General features: G+C 36.8%; 1 protein-coding gene across 4 annotated transcripts in view; it reads left to right on the plus strand.

Moving 5' to 3' along the window:
* LOC140040196 (histone-lysine N-methyltransferase 2C-like) overlaps nucleotides 1-22712 on the plus strand; it is a 46513-nt gene that overhangs the window by 10401 nt on the left and 13400 nt on the right. For 2 of the 4 annotated variants that reach the window (XM_072085946.1, XM_072085945.1), the window contains exons 14-35: nucleotides 53-137; nucleotides 342-523; nucleotides 1368-1496; nucleotides 4813-4929; nucleotides 5223-5342; nucleotides 5548-5652; nucleotides 5996-6177; nucleotides 6604-6768; nucleotides 7168-7343; nucleotides 7854-8063; nucleotides 8440-8700; nucleotides 9009-9142; nucleotides 9433-9627; nucleotides 9928-10033; nucleotides 10511-10648; nucleotides 10754-10991; nucleotides 11456-11649; nucleotides 11996-12069; nucleotides 12794-12844; nucleotides 13258-13507; nucleotides 13713-16448; nucleotides 16763-21349. In XM_072085946.1, coding sequence (XP_071942047.1) covers nucleotides 53-137; nucleotides 342-523; nucleotides 1368-1496; nucleotides 4813-4929; nucleotides 5223-5342; nucleotides 5548-5652; nucleotides 5996-6177; nucleotides 6604-6768; nucleotides 7168-7343; nucleotides 7854-8063; nucleotides 8440-8700; nucleotides 9009-9142; nucleotides 9433-9627; nucleotides 9928-10033; nucleotides 10511-10648; nucleotides 10754-10991; nucleotides 11456-11649; nucleotides 11996-12069; nucleotides 12794-12844; nucleotides 13258-13507; nucleotides 13713-16448; nucleotides 16763-21349 — 10435 coding nt within the window. The remainder of the gene's footprint in view (nucleotides 1-52; nucleotides 138-341; nucleotides 524-1367; nucleotides 1497-4812; nucleotides 4930-5222; nucleotides 5343-5547; nucleotides 5653-5995; nucleotides 6178-6603; nucleotides 6769-7167; nucleotides 7344-7853; nucleotides 8064-8439; nucleotides 8701-9008; nucleotides 9143-9432; nucleotides 9628-9927; nucleotides 10034-10510; nucleotides 10649-10753; nucleotides 10992-11455; nucleotides 11650-11995; nucleotides 12070-12793; nucleotides 12845-13257; nucleotides 13508-13712; nucleotides 16449-16762; nucleotides 21350-22712) is intronic. The other 2 variants (XM_072085947.1, XM_072085948.1) reach the window with 2 other exon arrangements.

Here is a 22712-nt window from a genome sequence, read left to right on the forward strand (position 1 = left end):
CTAGTAAGTTATATAACTTTCCATATAATATAATGATAATTTATTTTTTTAGAATTCATTGTTATCAGAGGATGTAAATTCTGGAACAGATACAGAACCAGAAACATATACACAAGCAGCACAAAAAGAAACCCACTGTATGTATAAACACGTTTTGTCGCAGGTTTAAATATCTATCTACAAGAAACATTTGTGTATCGTTTCTTTCTAAGTTTTATCTAAAATTAAAATATTATATTTAATCTTATATGTCGCTGTCTTTCTAATTTTTGTTTTTGGTTTTGTAACGGTGCATCATGCATATAGTATAATAATTCCTTCTGTTTTCAATTGTAATTCAGTATCAGTAACTGCTGTGAGGACCAGTTCAAGACACATCTGCCCAAGGATATCATTAGATAGCGTACAGTTTGATGACAACATGGATATATCTCAAGATCCTTTGTTAGGCTCACCAACAGAAGACATTCAAGCCAGTATGGATCTTGGATTTATACCTGATTATCATACGCTTTCCATACAGGTTTGTGGATTACTGTAGTTTATCTTATTTCCATTAATCAATAATAGAACTTACCCCTATTTAGGTTACCCCTTCAGGACCCATGTTTCTCATGAATAAATGACCCCTCCCTTGTTCATTTCAGGGGAATGTTCTCCCTTAATAGTGGTGTCCTTTTTATAGGTATTTCAAAAGGAAGGATCCTACTATATATTCATTTTCTAGGTTTCGTTTGCAGAACTTATCATTTTCATTCTTTTCCCTCAAAAATACAAATTAAATAAATAACACATTTTCCAATATGATTTAAATAACATAGATGGTTATTTTAGATTTGCTCTTATTAATATTCTAGTTTAAATTATTTAAGATAAAAAAGTGAAAGATTGATTCATCTATGAAGTGAAAGATTCATTTATTTTGAATAAGTGGGTATTTATCATTCAGTGCAAGTAACAAATTATAGCATTTCAACATCTGTAAAATATAAATATGAGAATATATAATATATGAATGTTTGAAATTGTTTATAAAATATGTCTGTGTTGCCTTGATATACTAATATGTTAGTCTTGGCCTGTTAGTTTAATACACAATAAACTGTGAGTCACAAAGTGATGCTTGTACAGCGAGCAGGAAACCATCAATTATGCTAAAACTTAGCATAACTTTAATACCAGCATGTAGTCTGCTTACTGGTAGTAGCTTTAAATTAAAGTATAAAGATAATAAATTTAACTTGAATCTTTAATATAATTGAACTGTCATCTTTAATAATTGAACTAAAGAAAAATCACCTATAAATATTAGAAGATAATAAACTGTTTAAAGCAGTAGTTGATTTAAATTTATTTTTACTTCATAGGAGGAAGCATTTGGACCTTGTTCTACACCGTCTTTGCAGGCCCAGCACAGTGCTGTATTGGGTGCATCTTCCTTCTTTCCGTCTTTAGGCAAGCCAAGTAAGAAAAAGATTGGAGCTGGTAGGCCAAGGGTAAGTTTTGTTTACTTTTTACATGAACAACACTAGACTAAACAAAACAAAAGACTGCCCTTTGCAAAAAAACCGTATACGAACGTATACGATTTACATACGTTTCGTATATGTTTCGTATAGGAAGTCCACTTCGTATACGAAACGTATACGTCAATTCGGAAGTTCCTGCCCGCATAATAAACACATACGAACCGTATACGATCATTTATAAACAATTTCCTAATTATACGCTCCGTATACGATCCGTATATGATCCGTATACGACGACGCGTGTATACAAACTGCATCGTATTACCAAGCGGAAAGGGACTGTCCCTCTTTTTACAAGACGACGATAGCATACGTTTACGATCGCAGGAGCATCTTGACTTCAATAATTAATGTACAATTTGGTTTTTTTTTCAGTCGGTATATGTACATTAAATTCCATATGATGATTTAGTTCATAGTTTTCGCGAATGAAAATTTGGTGCTGTATTTTACTAGACGTTGTTTTTCTAGCAAGCATAAAAACCCACCCAGGCTGTTCTGTCTTGTTTATCCCCTCTGCTATTTCTTTACCTTTTGTATGTTCCATTAATAAGTGAATCACACAAAATGTGCTGTTATTAATTTGAAAGTGCTTTAAATAATATTAATGTACTTGGAAATAAATAAGTAAATATTAAATTGGGCCCGCAGTATATTAAATTTAAAACGAGTAAGTAAAATCCATAAATTACGATTTAATAAAAATGTAGAATACATGTGGCTCCCTATTATATATATGGAATGATCCAAATAAATTCGCCCAAAACGTGCCTGTGTTATGTGCGCTGCATGCATGCATCACATGGATGGATCAGATTTCATTCATTTTCAATCATCATTGTTGATTTTTTGGCTACGGGTTTTGACTCACCATAAAAAAAAGAAAAAAAGAAGGGATGTAGGCCTAGTTACGGCCCAGGTAGATAGTAAATTCGATGACTTCTAGCTAGCTAGGCTATAGGCATAATTGTAATTGTATATATCGAATATGCAGTATATAGCTACTGCAGCAGCTCCAGTAAACAAAGAGTTAACTAGGCCTGGGGAAAATACGCCAAGGAAAAGAGTCTGTGGTACACTCATTGTGAAAATAAGCTAGCTAGCTTTCCACATATATTAGATTTGGTTATATTGTATTATTTTAATAACCTACGTCTAGTAGTATATCAACAACGGTGAAATGGAAATACGATGCATTATGGATATCATCGTTGCAGAGTTAGGGGTGCCAACAAAACATTCAACAGCCAGAAATACAAAAAAGAAGCTCCGACGTTTTTATTTAGAGCATTTTACTATTTTAGGCATACAGAACTAATTGCTGTAAATTTCCTAGAGTTGTCACTGATAAATACAATAACCTACATATAACTTAAAAAATCCAAATGATAAATTGTACGCGAACGCAGTAAAACCAACCAGTTAAATGTTTGTTAAATAATTATTTTACATCTCCCTGGTAAAATGGTACCCTACGCCCCCATTTTTATGCCTCCATCATTGATAATCCCCCTCTGTACACACGCCTGCCGGCTATTTGTTTATCATTTTAATGAATGTAGTACGAGTCTAACTCCAAATAAAGATATAGAACACATTTTAAGAATTCAAAGTGTTGATCTTTTTTAAGAATCTGATATATACCATGAATCATCTTTTTACATAATATACAGCATAAGCATGTACAATCTAATTTAATTGTCACACAATTGAATTAACAAAGGACAAGGATTTCAAATAAACTGTTACAAATAAACAATTATTAATGAAATAGTTGGGGTATTGTTGGGTCCATGGGAAATCAACAATGTTTAGTAGACTTATTTAATTTGTTATTTAAAGTTGAGGGTAGTTATTTTTTAAACAATTATTGGAATACCATGAAAATAAAGAAAGATATGTTTTATGATTTCTTAATCACCAAGCAGAAATAATGAAAGCAATTCAATCTGTTCGCTACCGGGAATAAATTGAGATTCGATATAATTGTATTTACTATCACCATTAATTGTATTTTTTTTATTCATATATAATTCATAATTCATACAATTTATATATATTCAAAATCCGAATGTATTCATCGTTAAATAATAATTATTATAATGACCTTACTTCTGTTTTGGGTCATGGTTTTCCTCTTCGGCATTGCCGAATTATTGTTACTCCATCTCCATTGCTACAACACACGTCGCGGAATAATATCGCTTAACATAACGATGTAATTTGACCACCCAAAGCTCGCACGTGGCGTGACGAATTGAGAACGACGAACCCGATGATTCACCCGATGATATGCATGATTGGCCACCAGGGAGCCGAGTCGACCACGAGTTGGAACTGTAGGCAACCGAGCGACGCTCGGTCGTCGTCGGCGGCTGCACTTACTGACCTCTGTCATTTTTTATAAAGGAAAACTGCAAACAACATCGTCGATTTGTGAAAATGGCCCCTTGTTTTTTCTAGGCCTACCTAGTAGTATACCTGTTTAGCGTACTTTATTTATTTGCGAAAAACGTTGTTTGAATTTTATCGGTAGCCTAGGCTATCTAATAAATATAGAAATAAATATGATCTTATGTTCTAGCTCCTACTACTTATTAATAATTAATACTACTAGACTAGGCCTATCTAATGGCTGGTGCTAGCTAGAGGCCTAGCCCTAGGCCAGAGCCTACGTACGTATTTGTTGTAATGACAATTTAAATGTTTTATTTAGCTCTATTCTACTCATTACTGCTATTATAATTTATAAAATGGCCTAGTTTGTTCGTATATGATCCGTATACGTCCCGTATACGATATTCTTATCATGAATAAACAACGTATACGTTACGTATGCTAAACGTATACGACGCAAACTCTTTGTGGAGCAACAGAGTGGAAATAATGTAAACAGTGAAATCGTATACGATCCGTATACGTCGTATACGTTTTCAGCGTATACGGATCGTATACGGCTTTTTTGCAAAGGGTGATGATACAAAACTTATTTTAACTTTATTAATTAACTGATTAAAAGACAAAGGCTAAATGTGAGGTGATATATATAATAATCAGGGTATCTATTAAGTTTTTGAGCCGGTTTTAGACTCGGAAAATTATTTTAATGAGTGTCGGGAGTTCACCCTCTAGCCAATATGTAAGCTCTATTCTTAAAACCTTTTTTTAAACATGTATACAAATTATCCAGGGGATTGGTAGCCTCGAATTGATTTGTCAACTCATTATATAAAAAACAGTCATCATTGCTAACTAAAAAAATCCTGTGTTTGTATTTCTTTAGGGCAAAGGCAATTTGGGAATAGCGGGACGAAAACGATCAAAACCAGGACCAACCGGAGCCAAACGTGGACCGAAACCAAAATTAAAATTAGGAATGTACTCCTCGGGTTTACAATCTGTAAGTCATATGTTCAAATTTTTAATACATTTTTTTCGATGTAACTGAAAGTTCTGAGCACTATTTACAGATGTTTGTATAAGAGTATTTTATTTAGCGACTTGGACATATATGTTATGCTTTTAAAACTGGATAAACAGTTAGCCATTCTCCTTCTAATGAATAACCAAATCTGGAAGTATTGGTCTTTGAACACCCCTCAAAAACAATGGTGGCGGCAGCTCATCCTTCCAGGGTAATCATAATTTCTTTTGGGACTAAGACGGCATTTTTATCAACTATTTATTTTATAGATTGGTCCATCTTCAAATCAAGAAGTTTTAGGTCGGCGGAAAGATGAAGATGAAGAAGATTCAAACATGCATACAACAGTTGTGCTCTTCTCAACAGAAGACAAATATACATATTCACAAGTTAGTTACATTTAATATATTTAAATGATGGTTCCTAAAATATATTTATTTATTAATAAATGTCAAACTTTGGTTTATTTTATCTTTCCAAAGTTTGTTACTTTAACACTTTAAAGGAAATATACCTGTACAGTATTCCAACTATACGTACTAGGAAAAGGTTGATCAAGTTTTTTATTTATTCATAATTTATACTCTTTTATAGGATATGTGTGTAAGTTGTGGTAGTTTTGGAAAAGGTGCAGAAGGTCGCTTATTATCATGTTCACAGTGTGGCCAATGTTACCATCCTTATTGTGTCAACATTAGAGTAAGTATTGAATTGTATCAATTTGAACATTATTATGTTTCTTCATCATCCACTTTGATAGTGACTGACACAGACAGTGGATCGACTGCAGTAGACCACACTTCTGGAACCTAGTCACAATTGATTTTAATATCTTTTGGTGGGTTCCATCTACCCAAATTTAGAATTTCAGGTCATGTCTGCAATAGAACCCATCCCTTTGAGACTCCCTATTAGAGGACACATTTGCATAATATGTTTGTCCCCCTACTAAGGGGACACTTTGTTAATCCCTTGATTGTAGTTGTAACTCCAATTTAGTCAATAAAGGTTTTGTCAATTTTAAGTTATAATGATTTTGCAGATAACTAAAGTAGTGCTGTCTAAAGGTTGGCGTTGCTTGGATTGTACTGTTTGCGAAGGTTGTGGTAAAGCAACGGATGAGAGTAGGCTACTTCTATGTGATGACTGTGACATAAGTTATCATACGTACTGCCTTGATCCACCTCTGATGACTGTCCCCAAGGGGGGTTGGAAATGCAAATGGTAAGATTTAAAACATAAATATTAATGCATAATATGATATTTATATTGGGTTTTTTTTTTGGTAAGCAATAAAATATAACTGTTTGAAATTTAATCCATTATTTTCTTAGTTTATACACAAATTATTCTATTTGTCTTTACCTCTTGGTTGTGTCTTTCTTGGAAATTCTGACATCTGACAGGATTTGAACCAGTTAATTTAAATTAAGCATGTGTTATATTAACACTGTCAAAATTGTTGTCAAAAACAACTCCTCTACCAAACTCCAAGCCAAATACAAGTTTGTTTGTGTAAAGCATCTTATTTGTATTTTTATTCTATGAATGGTTTGGATATTTGGATAGTGATTTCAAGTCCTAAATAAACATTTCTTGAGTTTATCATAATTGCTATTAACCGTAATTTATGAACGCATTCTCTTTCAGGTGTGTAAAATGTTTACAGTGTGGCGCCACGACGCCTGGTTATAATGCAGAGTGGCAAAAGAACTACACACTGTGTGCTCCATGTGGCAGCTGTATAAATTGTATAGTTTGTTTTAGGACATACAATGAAGGAGATCTTATTATTCAATGCATACAGTGTGAAAGGTATAGTTCAATTTTTAGTCATTATAAAACTGTAATTACAGAAATCTACTAGTGTACCACAAATGTTCAATGTGCAAACCTAAACAATACATGTTTATAGTCTTATAAAGAATCGGTTGTTTTTATTAAAAATTTTAAAATAGTTATCAAAAGTTATCATTAAAATTCAAAAAGAAGATCGGTCCAAGTGTACACTACTATGTTTTAAAAAATTGTTAAAGAGTTTTCTTTTCCCTAAGGAATAATTTAGATTTGTCCTTGTATACTGCTTTAATTAATGTACAGCGCTTTGGTCTTTTTTGGAAAAGCGCTCTATAACTCTGTATAGTATAGTATATAGTATAATATCAATTTAATATAATTACAGTTATCAAATATATATGTTTTGTTATTGTTTAGATGGTCGCATGCAGTTTGTGATGGTTTACACACTGAAGATGAGTTGGAAAGGGTAGCCGATAAAGGGTATCATTGTACGTGGTGTCGCCCAATGAAACCACCGTCTCCGCTACCTATTGAAGAAGATAAATCTCCACCACCATTGCCAAAAGTTATCATTAAAATTCCAAAAGAAGGTAAGTAGTTACAATAGAAATGTTGCGAAATATGTTCAAAGTAACAGCAATGTTTTCTTGGCTAATAAAGAAACAGCAGTCAAATCATAACTCTTGGCATTTCGTACAAAAAATTCGCTCTTAATCTGCAAAATCATACACTTATTATTAGCTATTATCCTGTGTCGGATAGTGCAATCAAAGTTATTTTTCAAAATTACTGATTGTAATATTTTACACTAATCAGTCTTAAGCTCCTTCTACACTATCAAACTAGTTTGACAAAAAAGTGTGATGTGCCCACATATGGTAGTGATGTACCCAAATATGGTAGTGATGACATGTCCATAAATAGGCACATCATTTTTTTTGTCACATAAAGTTTGATAGTGTAGACAGAGCTTTAGGTGATTACAGAACCATTTTGCAACCGACTTATTATGTTTGCCTATTAAAATTGATACTTCATCTTATTTTACATTTACTTGTTTTCATTGTTATTATATTCAATCATTGTCTTTCTATTTGCAGATATTAAACCGAAACAGTATTCAGTAGAGGGTGTGTTTCTGACAGAGTCAGGTTTCCAGCAAATCACCAGTATGTCGCACCATAGGAAGAAGTCGCGGAAGAAACGAAAATCCAGTCACGGCTTCTCACTTCTAAAGAAAATAGGTGATCCCAACTCAGAACAAACCAAAGATTTCCCTAAGCATTACAATTCAGACGGCTCAGAAAAATGTAAGATTTAGTTTTTGTTACTGTTTTTTAAAAGGAAGCCTGGCTATATCCTTGTCCAGTCTTCTCTAAAGCCTACACTATCAAACTTTATGTGGCAAAAAAATGTAATGATGTAAAATCACTACCATATTTGGGTATATCACACACGTTTGATAGTGTAGCCTTGGGCATCCAGTGCTCTGATTTTCAATGCCTAATGATGTTGTATTTTGGTCTCTTTAGTGTGTGACCAATTCATCTCCATTTCCTTCTGCAAATCTCAATTTCATTAGCTCCTGTCCAGTCGTTTGCCATTGTTATTCTTTCAGGCAACCATATTCTGAGAATCCTTTTTGATATTTATTAATGAATGAATAATTTACTTTTCTGTATTTAGATCATAAAGAAAGGTCGGCCGATGAAGAAGAGAACAAAGTAGTTGACGAAAGTACAATGTCAGATTTAGCACACAAGAAGAAAAAACAAAAGAGGAAGCCGTATAGGCCAGGCATTGGCGGCTTCATTGCAAGACCAAAACGAGGGGGAGGACTTGGACCATGCTTGGCTCCAAGACAACCCCCACCAGAGCTAAAAACAGATATACCAATGTTAGAAGCTCCTCCTGGCATGAAGTCACCTACAGAGAGTGTACCTGAAGGTAAATAATCTTGATTTTTACAGCTGGTTGGAATGTCTCAAAATAAATCCTTAGACTGCTTAGTCCAGTGGCGTAACGGCTATGAACTCTCACTGGTTAAACCCAGAGGCTCCAGTGCATAAGGGGCCCAGAGCACGAGCAGCCCAATGCAACTGCCCAGCATTGGAGGCCCAGCATTGGAGACCCCATTAGGAGTGCTAAACCAGGGGCCTTTGCCCACTATGTTGCGCCACTGGCGTAGGGCAGCTAGGTATCCACGCAACACATCTATATCCTGGTTAAATTACTCATACTTTTCTTTATCTTAGGGCAACCAGATCTTGCGGAACAAATAAAAGAAGAAACCATTCAATCTCCTTTAGCTGAAGGGGAAAAACCAAAGAAGAAACGTCGTGCTAGGAAAAAAAGCGTACTTGAACAAAAGTTCCCATCTTACATCCAGGTAACTTAAATTCAAAAGTTATCACTTCTTGCGATAACAAATTTATGTCATTATTTACCCAGTAGTTGTACCTATTGGGTGTCCTATAATGATACATGGATTATCTTTGCATACCTTACTATTAAACATGGTTTTGTCAAGGCACCATCCGTCTTCAGCTGTGGCTTTTATTGCTGCAAGGTAACCACGCACCATCCCACTCAAAAGGACTAACAAGTTGTTTTGCGAGTTTCTGACTCATATTTTACCTTCACTTTACGAATATTTATTCATAATCTCTTGTTTCTCAGGAGGCATTTTTCGGTAAAGAGCTACTGGTTTTTAGCAAAAAGAGGAAAGGATCACCAGGAATTTCAGATGAAGAAAGTAATTCACCAGTAGTAGCGAGGCAGAAAGACACTGAGATTATCAAACCACCAGAATCTGTGACATCAACGACTAATGCCACTGCTTCAGGTGTTGCTCCTGCTACAGATAATGCACAAGTAAGTCATCCTGGGACATGTGGTCTTCACATCCTCTGCCTTCCAGATGTGCGTGTAGTAACAGGGTTATTTGTTATAAAATTGAGCATTTTTTTAAATCTATTGATACTATTAGTTAAAAATAAAGACATACAGTTGACCGTGCATATAAAATCCTTTAAGTTACATGCACTGTTGTTAGCCTCATTTGCATTGAGAAGTGAATCTGATTCCATCGATCCGTACCCAGTTTTAATCTGATAGCAATGAGCAATGAATTGTATGATTATTAGTTTTAACAAAGTGTTTGTTGTTTTTTAGGAGCAACATGATCTTGGTAATGCAGAAGATGCTCTTAAATTGTTTACTCATGATGATGAGATATTGGGAATGCTGATGGCTGATGGTTTAGACAAGCATGGAGCAGGTAAGCATGCTGTCCTTAAACAACATCCAATTGAAAAGATACTCTTTTAAACTGTTTTGTCTTGTCCAGATTAAATTAATAATTAACTTAAGAAACTAATCTTATACTTTGTATATCAAATGTATTGAACTTAATAATATATAGCTTTCCATTTGTGACAATCTACAAGGTAACCACGCACCATCCCACTCAAAAGGACTAACAAGTTGTTTTGCGAGTTTCTGACTCATATTTTACCTTCACTTTACGAGTATTTATTCATAATCTCTTGTTTCTCAGGAGGCATTTTTCGGTAAAGAGCTACTGGTTTTTAGCAAAAAGAGGACTTAAACTGTTGTGGAATCAGTTGATGAAGCACATTCCAATGTCCCATGCACACAATAAGATGTTCCAAGATCCTTGCAAACCAAATGTTCCCTAATATTATAGAAGTAACCACTGTACAAGTCTGGTAATGCATTGTGTTTTTAATACTAGGTATTGATTTGGATGCAGTGGCAGCAGAAGAACCACACCAGAACACTGGTACAAATCCTGACAACCCCGAGCATCATGCTCCTACAGAGGACTTTGACTCAATATTAAATTCAAATCTTGGTCAGATAGATCCAGGTGGTAAGTTAAAATCAAGACATTTACCGATACTCGCTTGTGTGTGTATGTATTGATTTTGTATTTTTAGAATAAGTAATAACATTTATAACTATTTCTGATTTTTAGATTTGTCTCATATCGATAGCAAAGAAGTAATAGATTTATTTGGTAGCGTGTTAAGTCCAACAGACCACCAGCCTCCTCCTACAACCAATAGCCAAGTGACAGTTGCAGGCACATCTGTCAGCGTGTCATCTGCAGGCCAGATGCCACTGACCTCAAATCAGCCATCAATACCAACCACTGTGCAGCATAAAATACCACTTAACAGACCACCTGTTAATACAACACCACGTTTAGTAAGGTAAGGCTATGCTACTTTTTTTACAGGAATAGAACAGTGCACACAATTTCAAATTCTCAGCTGTTGTACAAATGTTCAGAAATTCCCAAATCAAACATGCTCTAAACCTCATAGTCTGACAAGACTATTCCAGTGTACACATCTGGCTCGTGCACTTTAAAGAACCTAGTATATCTTTTGAGACGAGTATGGGTTTACTCAGGTGTACTAGTATACACACAGCCACTGTCACACACAGACACTCATCACACACAGACACTCATCATAACTCATCTCTTGATTGTCAGCATATGCTGTTTAGGGTCACGCTCTATATATAAGGTGAAATATATATATATATTGGTCACTTGGTTTCATTGATACTACTTTGCTACTGATACGTGAATGATTGTTTTCTTGTTTTGTACATAAGGCCTCCTTTATGAAATAAGTCATTGATTGTACAAGTTTGTTTGTTCTTTTAGCCCATCATTTAGTCCAGATTTTACAGCGCCTCCTTCACCTTGGCCATCAGGAGAGGCGGAGACCGAAGGAATGTCATACACCCAAAAGGCCATTAAGAAATGGGAGAAAGACGAACATCTTGGCAACATGGCCACAATCTCACCAGTACTCTATGCAAACATGAATTATCCAGATTTAAAGAAAGACTTTCCAGGTAAAGTGTCATCATTTGTAAACAAATAAATGAAAACTCTTTTTGTGTTAAGATTGGTTCCCACTTGAACGCAATGCACCGTCGTAGACACAGTGCAAATGAGATGACCAATCACAAGCGTCAGTTCAGATGGTCAACGAATTATGATTGTGTTATGCTTACGTCCTTGCGTAGCATCACAGTGCGAACCAAGCTTTAGCGTGTACATATTAATTATTTGTCTTCGTAGATAACCACACCCCATTTCCGAAATAAGAATACCTCATTACCTTTTTCTACACAGTATAGTCATTCAGTTTTATCTAGATTATCACATTCTCATTTCATTTTTAATTATTTCTTTTAGATTGGCCATCAAGGGCAAAGCAAATACAAAAACTGTGGAGAAAGGTCACACCTGAAGAGAAGCAACCATTTTTGGTAAGTTCCTCTAGCCATTATCACAATGAGATTGCATTCTATTCATTTCTGTACATTAAATTTTTATAAATGAAAGTTCATCCCAAACACATTTTGCTGTAAAGTGCATTTCACAACAATCAAATCATTTTGTCTTAAAAAATATGCACTATGCAGCATAGGCCCATTCATGAGTAAAAGCAATTTCCATTGTGTATCAATTTCTATTGTATTATGAGTGGAAATGAAGACAAATAAGACACACATGATGATGACTATAATTGACACTTGTGCATGCTTTGATACAGTGCTCAGGTATAATATGTTGCTTTGATGTAATGGATCTATAGCAACTTGTTTCTGGTTCTGGTTATGTAGTCATTGTTGAGAAAATTGTTTTGTGAGGTTGACAATCCAATACCTGCTATAGGAAAGGCAACTGCATGGTAGTATTATCACTGTTTGGATCACATCCCCATTATCACTGCAATCACAGCTTTACACCGTAAAAACAGAAAAAATGTGCTTCACAAATAGGGACCTATGCAGTACCCAAAAAATGATTGAAAGCACAGCAAACATGTTTACGTCCACAAGATAACTAAAAATTTGTTGGTAAATTACTAAATAGTAATACTTATTAGGCTTTTTAAAAAAAATTGACAAGTATTGACTTTACCATGTGCATGTACCAATAAGTATCACACGCCACCCATGCTTAACACCATGCATGTCTAATTCACAGCAATATGCTAAGGACAATCGATCAACTCAGAAACTTAAGGTTACTCAAAAGGTATGTTTCCATTATTTCACTCACTCCGTATATACACTCAGTTCTCTGCCACATTCTTTATTCCATCATTTCACATTGGATTTGTTACATTTATTCATAAATCAAGATATAAACAATGTTTTGTCCAATTTCTTCTTCAGGATTTCGCAAATTAAATTTGTTAAAGTAAAGTTAATTTGAACCCAAGAACATCGATAATTTGATCTTTTTTCACCCCTACATTGTCAAATGTTCAACAATTGAACTGGACTAAAGTGCTTGGGGGATCCAATGAATTGACATCCTTAATACTTGTCATAAAAAAGAGATGTCCTGTATTATCAATAAATATCAAAATTCAAAACATTTTAATTGAGCTTTTTACAATGTTGATAACCTAAGTAAAACACCAATACTTTGTTACTTGCTTACAGTTAAGTGAAGGAATATTAAGGAAGAAGATGGAGGGTACTGCACCAGTTTATAATAGAAGCATGTCAGCTCCGGTATCTGTAAACCATGCCTTATCAAGTGTTGTTGGTTTTCCTGGACAATTAGTACAATCTCCAATGACCTCACCCATGACTGAAAAAGACTTAAAAGATGTAAAGTTACTGAAGGAACAGGATCAAGATAGAAGGTGGAAACAGCTGACGAGGATTGAAGATCACCAGCAAACTCCAGGTTAGCTTTTTTAATCAATTTAAATCTTGTTAGTTAATTCTTAATCTCAACATTTTTAATCATCCGCATCTATTCCTGTAAATTAAGCATGTAGTTAAAGGATTGAAAAAAAGAATTGTATTAAGAACTATCAGATGCAATTTACCAAATTATATTTTCTATGAAATGCATCATAGTAAAAATCTGTTTTATCTCTCTTTTGTAGGTGATGGAAGGAATGTAATGGGTGCTGGAATGCAAGAGAACCCTGATCAAAATATACCCGGAGTAATGATGAACGTTTCTATGTCTGCTCAGAGCCCAATACAATCTCGTTCAGGGGCATCAACTCCACAACACCCTTTCCCGTCAAATAATTTACCAAATCAACAATCAATACTGTCTTCACCTCTGCCAAACAATTTGCCACATGGACCTTTTCCTGTGATGGATCCGCAAACACCGGGAGCTGTAAGCCATCCATCAATGGAACATTTTCAGTCTGAACCAGGAATGTCTAATAAAGTCAATCTGGGTACTGTACCTGGATCGTCATTACCAGTGACACATAATCAAAGTGGCGTAATGCCAAACACTGTTCCAAACAACTCGGGGACACCGATGACAGGAATGCATCTACCTTTGCAGCCTATGTCTGCAGCCTCAGTAACATCTGTTCCTCCAAGTCCAGTACATGGTGAACAAATGATGCCAACAGTTGTTACAGAGAGTCAGATGCATCCACCTGTGACACCTGGTCACGAAACATCAAGTGGACAACAGTTTAACCAATTTCAAATTCAGAACCAAAGCCAGCATTTAGCAATGTCTGATGAAAAATTTCAGAATAGGCAGCACTTGAAGGAATTATTAATGCGAAGAAAAAAGAGAGAACCACTCACACAAGGCGTAACGGCGCATTGGCAAGGGGATGACGTCCAGCGAGGTCCACCTCCACCATATCCTAGTGGAACTATGAATCCAGGTGTCCGACCACCATTTCCAGGTGGAGAATTTCCTCAAGGATTTGGCCCAAGAATGACATTTGACAACTCATTGCAACCTCAGTCTGACATGCAAAATATACCTAATCAGCAGGTGATGATGCATGGTAATGCACCAGGTGGGTTAATGCCTCAGTGGAAGCAACCAGGTCAGTTTACTGGTCCAAGAATGCCAACAAATCAACCAGAAAGGCCTCAAGGTCCTTACATTGAACTCAAACATGGAGGAATTGCACGTGCAAGAAATCCTCATATGGAAATCTTGCATGAGAGGTTACAACAAAGAGCTGTTAGTGCTCAATTCCAGCAACCTAGAATGCCATTGAGACCTACAATGGATGCACATGGGAATTCTCTGGATCCATATGATCATCTTGTGCGACAGAACAATGCCAATCAAGGAATTCAATTTCCTATTAAATCTGAACCTCAGATTCAACATCAATTGCATAGAGCCGCCCCACATGCAGGCAGCTCGTCTGTGCCTGTCACACCAACTAGCAGTACGCCAACGCCACCATTCGGACAACCACAAAATCAGCACTTTGCAAACCAATCAATAACACGTGTGCAAAGTCAGCCACAAGGTGGTGATCATGGACAGGAAGATCATGATCCACATTTGGATGATTTATTTCAGAATGGAGAGTTTAATATTCTAGATTTGGCAGATCCTCTTATTGATATCAACAAACATTCAGAAGATAACCAACAGCTATTTCGAGACCTTGGCATTGGAGATGACCGAGAGGATGATTCTAAAAATCCACAAAAGCAATCGCAACAGAAAATGTCATCAACATCGCAACCAGTTGATAATTCAAGCAGCATTCCACAAACACAGAATGAAACTGATACTGATAAAAGTAAATCAGAGAGTACTACAAAAATTATTGAAGGTGAAAACAAAAAGGAGGACAGCATAAAAGAGGAAAAACCATTCGATAAATTATCGAAAAAAGAAAGTGAAAAGGGGAAGAGAGTTGAACGGTCAGAAAGTACAGAAGGTATAAACAAGGCTGAAAGTGCTACTACAAGTAATACTATCTCTAATGACAGTTCCACAACTAAAGCAGAGAATACTACTGATAAAGAGTTAGTGGAAAAACCTCAGGAAACAAAGGATACCAAGTTGACAAGTGATAAAACACACACCACAAAATGTGATGGTATACATGGCTGTCCTGGAGATGAAGACAAAGCCGGTAAATCTGATTCTGATAAATCAAATGAAGAAACGGATCTGAATCTTAAATCCACTGATAAAGATGTGAAAGAACAAACGAATGAATCAAAAGATACCAATCAGGTGCCTGGTAAACAAGAAGAGGTCGCCAAAACTGGTACAGAGAATAATGATCTGCCTGCTAAAACTACACAAGAAAGTAAAGTTGAATTGGAAGCAAGTACTGATACAAGGGAAACTAAACCAGTTATTGAAGTTAAAGAAAGTTCTCCAGTGATTAAAATTGAAAACAAAACTGACTGTTGTGGTGGGGGAAATTGTTCGCCAAAGCAAGAGAATAATCAATCGCATGGAGACCTTTCAAAAGAGAATACTAATTCACTTGCAAGTACATCTCAAAAGCAAAGTGAAGACTTGAAAGATTTTTCCACAAGTAAACTAATGACAGAACAAGAACTTGAACATACTGATGGCGACATGGTAAAAAAAATGGAAGGTTTTTCAATACCACCAATCCAACCACCTAGTGCAAAAGACCAAGAATCCTTACAGACTGACACGATACAGCAAATAAAGACCGAAAAGAGACTGTCTTTGCTAGAAGAACAACCTCTTTTGCTACAAGATCTTTTAGACCAGGAGAAGCTTGAACAGCAGAAACAGCAAGATGGAACAAGTTCACAAGCACCAGCTGTTAAAGCACCAACGCCTGACCCCTTTCTGGAGTTGGATTTTGAAAAGCTAAAAGCTGAAGTACGACAGTTCGCAAAAGGTAAGCTGTCAGTTTTGAGATCATTTAAAAATCTTAACTTGAGGAAATAATCAATATTATGGATTGATATTATTTAATTAAAATTCCACTGTCCTGTCATGATATAATAAATATTGATAATGAAGTGACATTTATTATAAATAATGGTATCATTTTAATTTACGTTTTTGTATTTGACAAAGAAAAATTGTGTGGTTTGTCATCAGAATTATTGTTATACATAATGCATATATATTATTGTCATGACATTCCTAGCAGTACAGTTGTATAGATTTGCCAAAATGTAGTTTTTAAATTCTTACAATTTGTTTCAGAAGCTGAACTAAAGGCACCTGGTCCTCATGCTCAACTCCTACAAGCTATGAACAGACAGCATCAAGAGCAGCTACAGCAACAACAGTTTCATAGTTCTGCCCAAGCAGAAACAGCAGTTGTAGATCAGCTGGTTCAACCAGAACCTCCAGCAAACCAAAGGTTTCCACGTATGCCTAATCCTGATACATTGGTTTCAAAACAAACTACATTCTCACCAAATTCTCAATCAAGTATGGTAGGACAGAGATTTCCTTTGCCAGCAAGTGGACAACAGTCACCAATGGTACCAGGGCAGATGCCATTGCGTTCACCACATCAGCCAATAACACCTGGACAAATGTCTCCAATGAATTCTGCTGGTGTACCAAGTCCAGGAGGTCCCCAAGTGTTTTCAGAAATGCAAAGACCACCTGTTCCCAGAATGCCAGGTGTAATGCCAAATCAGCATGTACAGGGTCCTTCACCCAGTCCTATACCACGTATGATGGGTAACATGATGGGTCAAAACCAAAGAATGTCTGCATCACCTTTAAACAGTGTTCCAAGGATGCCTGGTGCAATGCAAAGCCCAGGAGGAAATATTGGTATGCCTATGCCATCACCAAACTCAATGCAACGTATGCCTGGACCACAAGGACAACAGATGGGTGATATTCCACTAGGAATGATGTCACCGCAAGGTTTGCAGAACCAACAGGCAAGGATGCAGTTAGGCGGACAAAGACCACCTCTTCTAGATGGACAAGGATTCATGCCTCCATTCGCAGATGAACCTGCGCCAAACCCGCAAGATAGAGTTCAACATCAACAGTGGCTGCTTAGAAAAGAGCAACATTTGCAAATGCAAGTCAAGGCTCTTGATGCAGAAATAAGCAAATACAGAAAACGTAAAAAAGTTTTATCAGCCAGACAAAGGTCGTGTAAAAAGAGTGGTCGTGTGTTCCCTGAAAGTGATGTCAGAGAGTTGGATACATTATCTCAGCAATATAGTGTTATTACAAAGAAGTTAGAAGCAGCCCGGAAACTTGTCCGCCAACATTCTTCTTTGATGGAAGAATATGGATTAAAACCTCAAAAGGCAATGACTGGTCCTGGAAATATTATGCAAAGACCGCCTTTTCAAAACCAACAAAACATGATGATGGGTGGAAATGGTCAGATGCCTTTTATGCACCCTAGAGGTATGATGACACCTAATATGATGATGAGACAACAGATGCTTGGGAACAATCCTCATATGATACAAACTAATCAGGGACAAATGATGCCAGGGAAACCTGGTGCAATGATGCAGCATTTTCAACAGGCTGGTATAATGCAACAAGGTCAAACACCAATGATGCAGCTTGGAGGTCAACGCATGATTGCACCAGGTCAGCAATCACCAATGATGATGGGTGGACAGCAGATGCAAGGGGGACAGATGATGCAACCGGGACAGCAGATGTTGCAACATGGACAGCAAATTATGCATCCAGCAATGATGCAAGGTGGTATGCTTCATGGTGGTCAACAACTTCCTATGAACCAACAAGGAATATTACAACAACCAGGCATGATGCAAAAACTTGGAATTTTGCCAATTCGACAACAAATGATGCAACCTGGTCACCAATCACCAATGCTTCATCCAGGTCAGCAAACACCAATGTTACAACCAGGTCAGCAATCACCCATGATGCCTCCAGGTCAACAATCACCGATGATGCCTCCAGGTCAACAATCACCGATGATGCCTCCAGGTCAACAATCACCGATGATGCCTCCAGGTCAACAATCACCGATGATGCCTCCAGGTCAACAGACACCAATGATACCTCCAGGTCAGCAGTCACCAATGATGCCTCCAGGTCAGCAGTTACCAATGATGCCTCCAGGTCAAAATTCACCTATGATGCTTCCAGGGCAGCAGTCGCCAATGATTGCACCAGGTCATCAGTCACCTATGATGCCTCCAGGTCAACAGTCACCTATGGTTCCTCTAGGTCAACAATCGCCAATGGGTCCTCTTGGTCAGCAGTCTCCAATGATGCAGCCTGGTCAGCAGTCACCAATGATGCAGCCTGGTCAGCATTCACCAATGATGCAGCCTGGTCAACAGTCACCAATGAGGCAACCTGGACAGCAATCGCCAATGAGACAACCTGGTCAACAATCACCAATGATGCAGCCGCTGCCTGGTCAGCAGTCACCAATGAGACAACCTGGTCAACAATCACCAATGATGCACCCAGGTCAACAGTCGCCAATGAGACAACCTGGACAACAATCTCCAATGTTGCAACCAGGACAACAATCACCTATGATGCAACCAGGACAACAATCGCCAATGGTACAATCAGGACAACAGTCCCCAATGGTTTCCATGGGTCAACCATCACCATTAATACCATCAGCAGGAAAGTTATCTCAGATGCAACTAAATCAAATGCAGACATCAATATTGCAAAAGCAACCAGGGTCAATAATACAGTCTGCACAAATGATGCATTCAGAACCATTATCTAAGTTGGATCAAGTGACCCCTGCTTCAACACCATCAAGAATTGCTCCAGTACCACAAGGTTCTCAAATGGTACAAATGCAGTCATCTCTGATTATTGGAAATGAACAATCTCCAGTAACTCATACAGACGCTCAGTCACCTCTGATTCCATTAGAGCATAAGTCCCCAATTGTTTCTCAGAGCCAGCAGTCTCCTATAGTACTACCAAACCAACAGTCTTCAAATATAGTACCTGGTCAACCATCACCATTGGTGCAATCTGAGAAACCACCTCAAATACCAATAACTGGGCAGCAGTCGCCAATAGTTTCTTCTGAACAGCAGTCTCAGATGACTGGACATCAGTCTCCAATGATAAAGCAACAGTCACCACAAGGAAGCCAGCCTTCACCTGCACAGGAATCATTACCACCAATGGTGCCATTTCAGCAAGGTGCACAATCACCAATAAATCCAACTACTCCATCACCAATGTTGGGAAATACTTCAAAATTTCCAACACCTCAACATCCAGGAATACAGCAAAGTCCAAAACCACCTATGTCACCACGAGGAGCACCTGCAGTGTTGTCCCAACAGCAAATTGTTCAGATATCTATGATGGACAACAACCCATTTAGTGAGGCATTCCAAGCTAGAGAAAGACAAGCTAAATTGGAACAACAGAATGAAAGACAGAGGATTCAGTTAGTTCAAGAGATAGCAAAGATAAAGCAAGCCCAGAATCCAATGGTTAATGTACAAAATCGTTCTAAGCCAACACAGGGAGAGGCATCCTTTTTCAACAAAGATGCACTTGGTTTTCCAATGACAGATCAATTTTTAATGGAAGTACAGTCTACAAATGAAACGTTAAATCATATCCAACAAGTAATTTCACAACAGGCACCCCAACCAGGTATGCCGATAGCTGACAGCCTGCAAATGCCACCACCAGAAGGTTTCCCAATGCCTCCAAGCTATCCAGTGTCTCAGGACAAGAAAGAAAAACCTAAGAAGAAGCAAAGGCGCAAGAAAAAGAATGCAGATTCAGAAGATGCAGATGGTAATGTACTGAGCAATGTTCGTCCTGGACGACCTCTACCATTGATGCCTCTTGAAACACCTCCAACACCAAATGATATGATGGTATCTAATATGGGGATTCACAAACCTGGTGAATTAATGCAGCACTCTAGTAGTTCTGGCATTATTAATCCAGCTAACACTAATATCCCAGTTGAAGATCTTCCTATGCTCCCTGGCCTAGATGAACATGGTATGCAACAGATTAATACTCAAGAACTATCAGGAGCTCAGAAAACCTTCCTTCAAAACCAACTTTTGAAACAGTTATTACAGGGACCAGCTTTATATGGCCAACAGAAGATTACACACATTCCTCCCAACCTTGCTGAACTAGCTCTTGCTAGTGGTAATCAAAATTCTGAACAGCACCAACTAGACCTTCCAAATGGCAACAATGTACCTGTAAGAGAACACGAGGAAGATGAAGAAGAGATCAAGTTAACGCCAGAGCAGCTAAAGCAATTGGAGATGTTGGAAAAACTTCCTTATGTCATTAAAAAGAAGGATGGAAAACCAGCTAAAAATGATCATGAAATTTTGATGGAGATTCACAGAGAGGAGATCCAAGAGAAACAAAAGCAATTAGAAATGGAAGAACATCAAAAACAAAAGAAGAAAGATGGTGTAAAGAAGAGCCCCAAGGAAAGAGCTCCTCGGAAGCGCAAGAAACTTTCAAAAACTGACGCAAAGAACCAAGACACCATTATGAATGCACTGAAACAGCTTCCTGTGTTAGATCTCTGTGAACCTGATGTTGTTATTAACTTTGCTCTTTGTCAGCCAGTAGGAAGCAGTGCACTAAATGGAAAGAACAAACTTCTAGGAAAATATGGCTATGCATTGATTGAAGGTGTAAGAGATTTTTATAAGCATTTTCCAAATGGTGCGTTGGACTCGAATAACCCTCCTACTCCACCGTCCTCGCCTCCAATTAAAAAGGATTTTCTCGTCAATGGGGAAATGCATACAGAAGATATCTCAAAGAAGTTACTTAAACAAAAAATTAAGTCAGGTAAGCATAGAATTTATGAACAACTAACTCTGTTTTATTAATTAATATTAAATTACATAAATGGTGTTATAGTAATATTGGTGTAATAGGCTAGTCAATCTAGCATTTTGAGTGAAACAAATTGCAAACAGAGATTTTTTTTTTTTTAAATGGTTACATATGATAAGGTGATTATTTTTTGAGCATCACACCTCTGACACTCATCCCGAAGGTATGCAAATTAGCTTAAATATGCAAATTAGGGTGAAATTACAGGGTTACCATATCTTAATAACTACTAATCGTAGAGAGTTCATTTTTGCACAGTCTGGTTCAGAATATATATATTTATATTTGCTCTAATGAGACATTTTACATAAAAATGTCCGGAAGTACCAAATTTTGACCCTTGACCCCATTTCTCAATATTTACATAAATATGTGATTAAAATGTCTGTAGAGACTTTATTTTGGACTCAATCACTTGGATATTGTTTTTCAATACCCACCATAGAACTGTATTATAATTCCTAAAATCACAACTTCGTCACGCACCTCGAAAGTATGCAAATTAGTAGTACAAGTAATATTAAATATGCAAATTAGGGAGTGAAATTACAGCATTGCCATATCTCGAAAACCGCTAATGCTAGAGTGTTGATTTTTTCACTAAAATATTTAAAATGTATATATTTATATTTGCTGTAATGAGACATTTTACAAAAAAATGCCCGGAACTATGACATTTGACCCTCGACCCCATTTCTCAATATTGGATATATAATGAAAACTAAAATGTCTGTAGAGACTTTGTTTTGCCCTCAAATGACTCGGATACAGGTTTCTAATAGCCAACATAGGAATGTTTAGTAAATCTCAAAATCACACCTGTATCACTCACCTTCAAAGTATGCAAATTATTAGTACAAGTTACATGAAATATGCAAATTAGGGGGTGAAATTACAGGTTCCTATATGTATCGAAAACCGCTAAGGTAGAGAGTTGATTTTTTCAAAAACTTGTTCAGAATGTACATATTTATATTTGCTCTAATGAAACATTTTACGAAAAATGACCGGAAATACAACAATTGACCCTTGACCCTATTTATCAATGTTTGCATACATAATGCAACTAAAATGTCTGTAGATAATTTTTTTGGACTCAAATGACTCGGATACAGTTTTCTTATTGTCAGCATAGGACCTCTTTGTAATTCCCAAAATCACATCTTTGTCACATACCTTGAAAGTATGCAAATTATTAGTACAAGTTACATGAAATATGCAAATTAGGGGTGAAATTACAGTCTTCCCATATCTCGAAAACCATTAATGCTAGAGAGTTGATTTGAATTCAGAGTTGATTCAGAATGTACATATT

The sequence above is a fragment of the Antedon mediterranea genome, chromosome 2, assembly GCF_964355755.1.
Source record: "Antedon mediterranea chromosome 2, ecAntMedi1.1, whole genome shotgun sequence".
In the NCBI taxonomy this organism is placed as follows: domain Eukaryota; kingdom Metazoa; phylum Echinodermata; class Crinoidea; order Comatulida; family Antedonidae; genus Antedon; species Antedon mediterranea.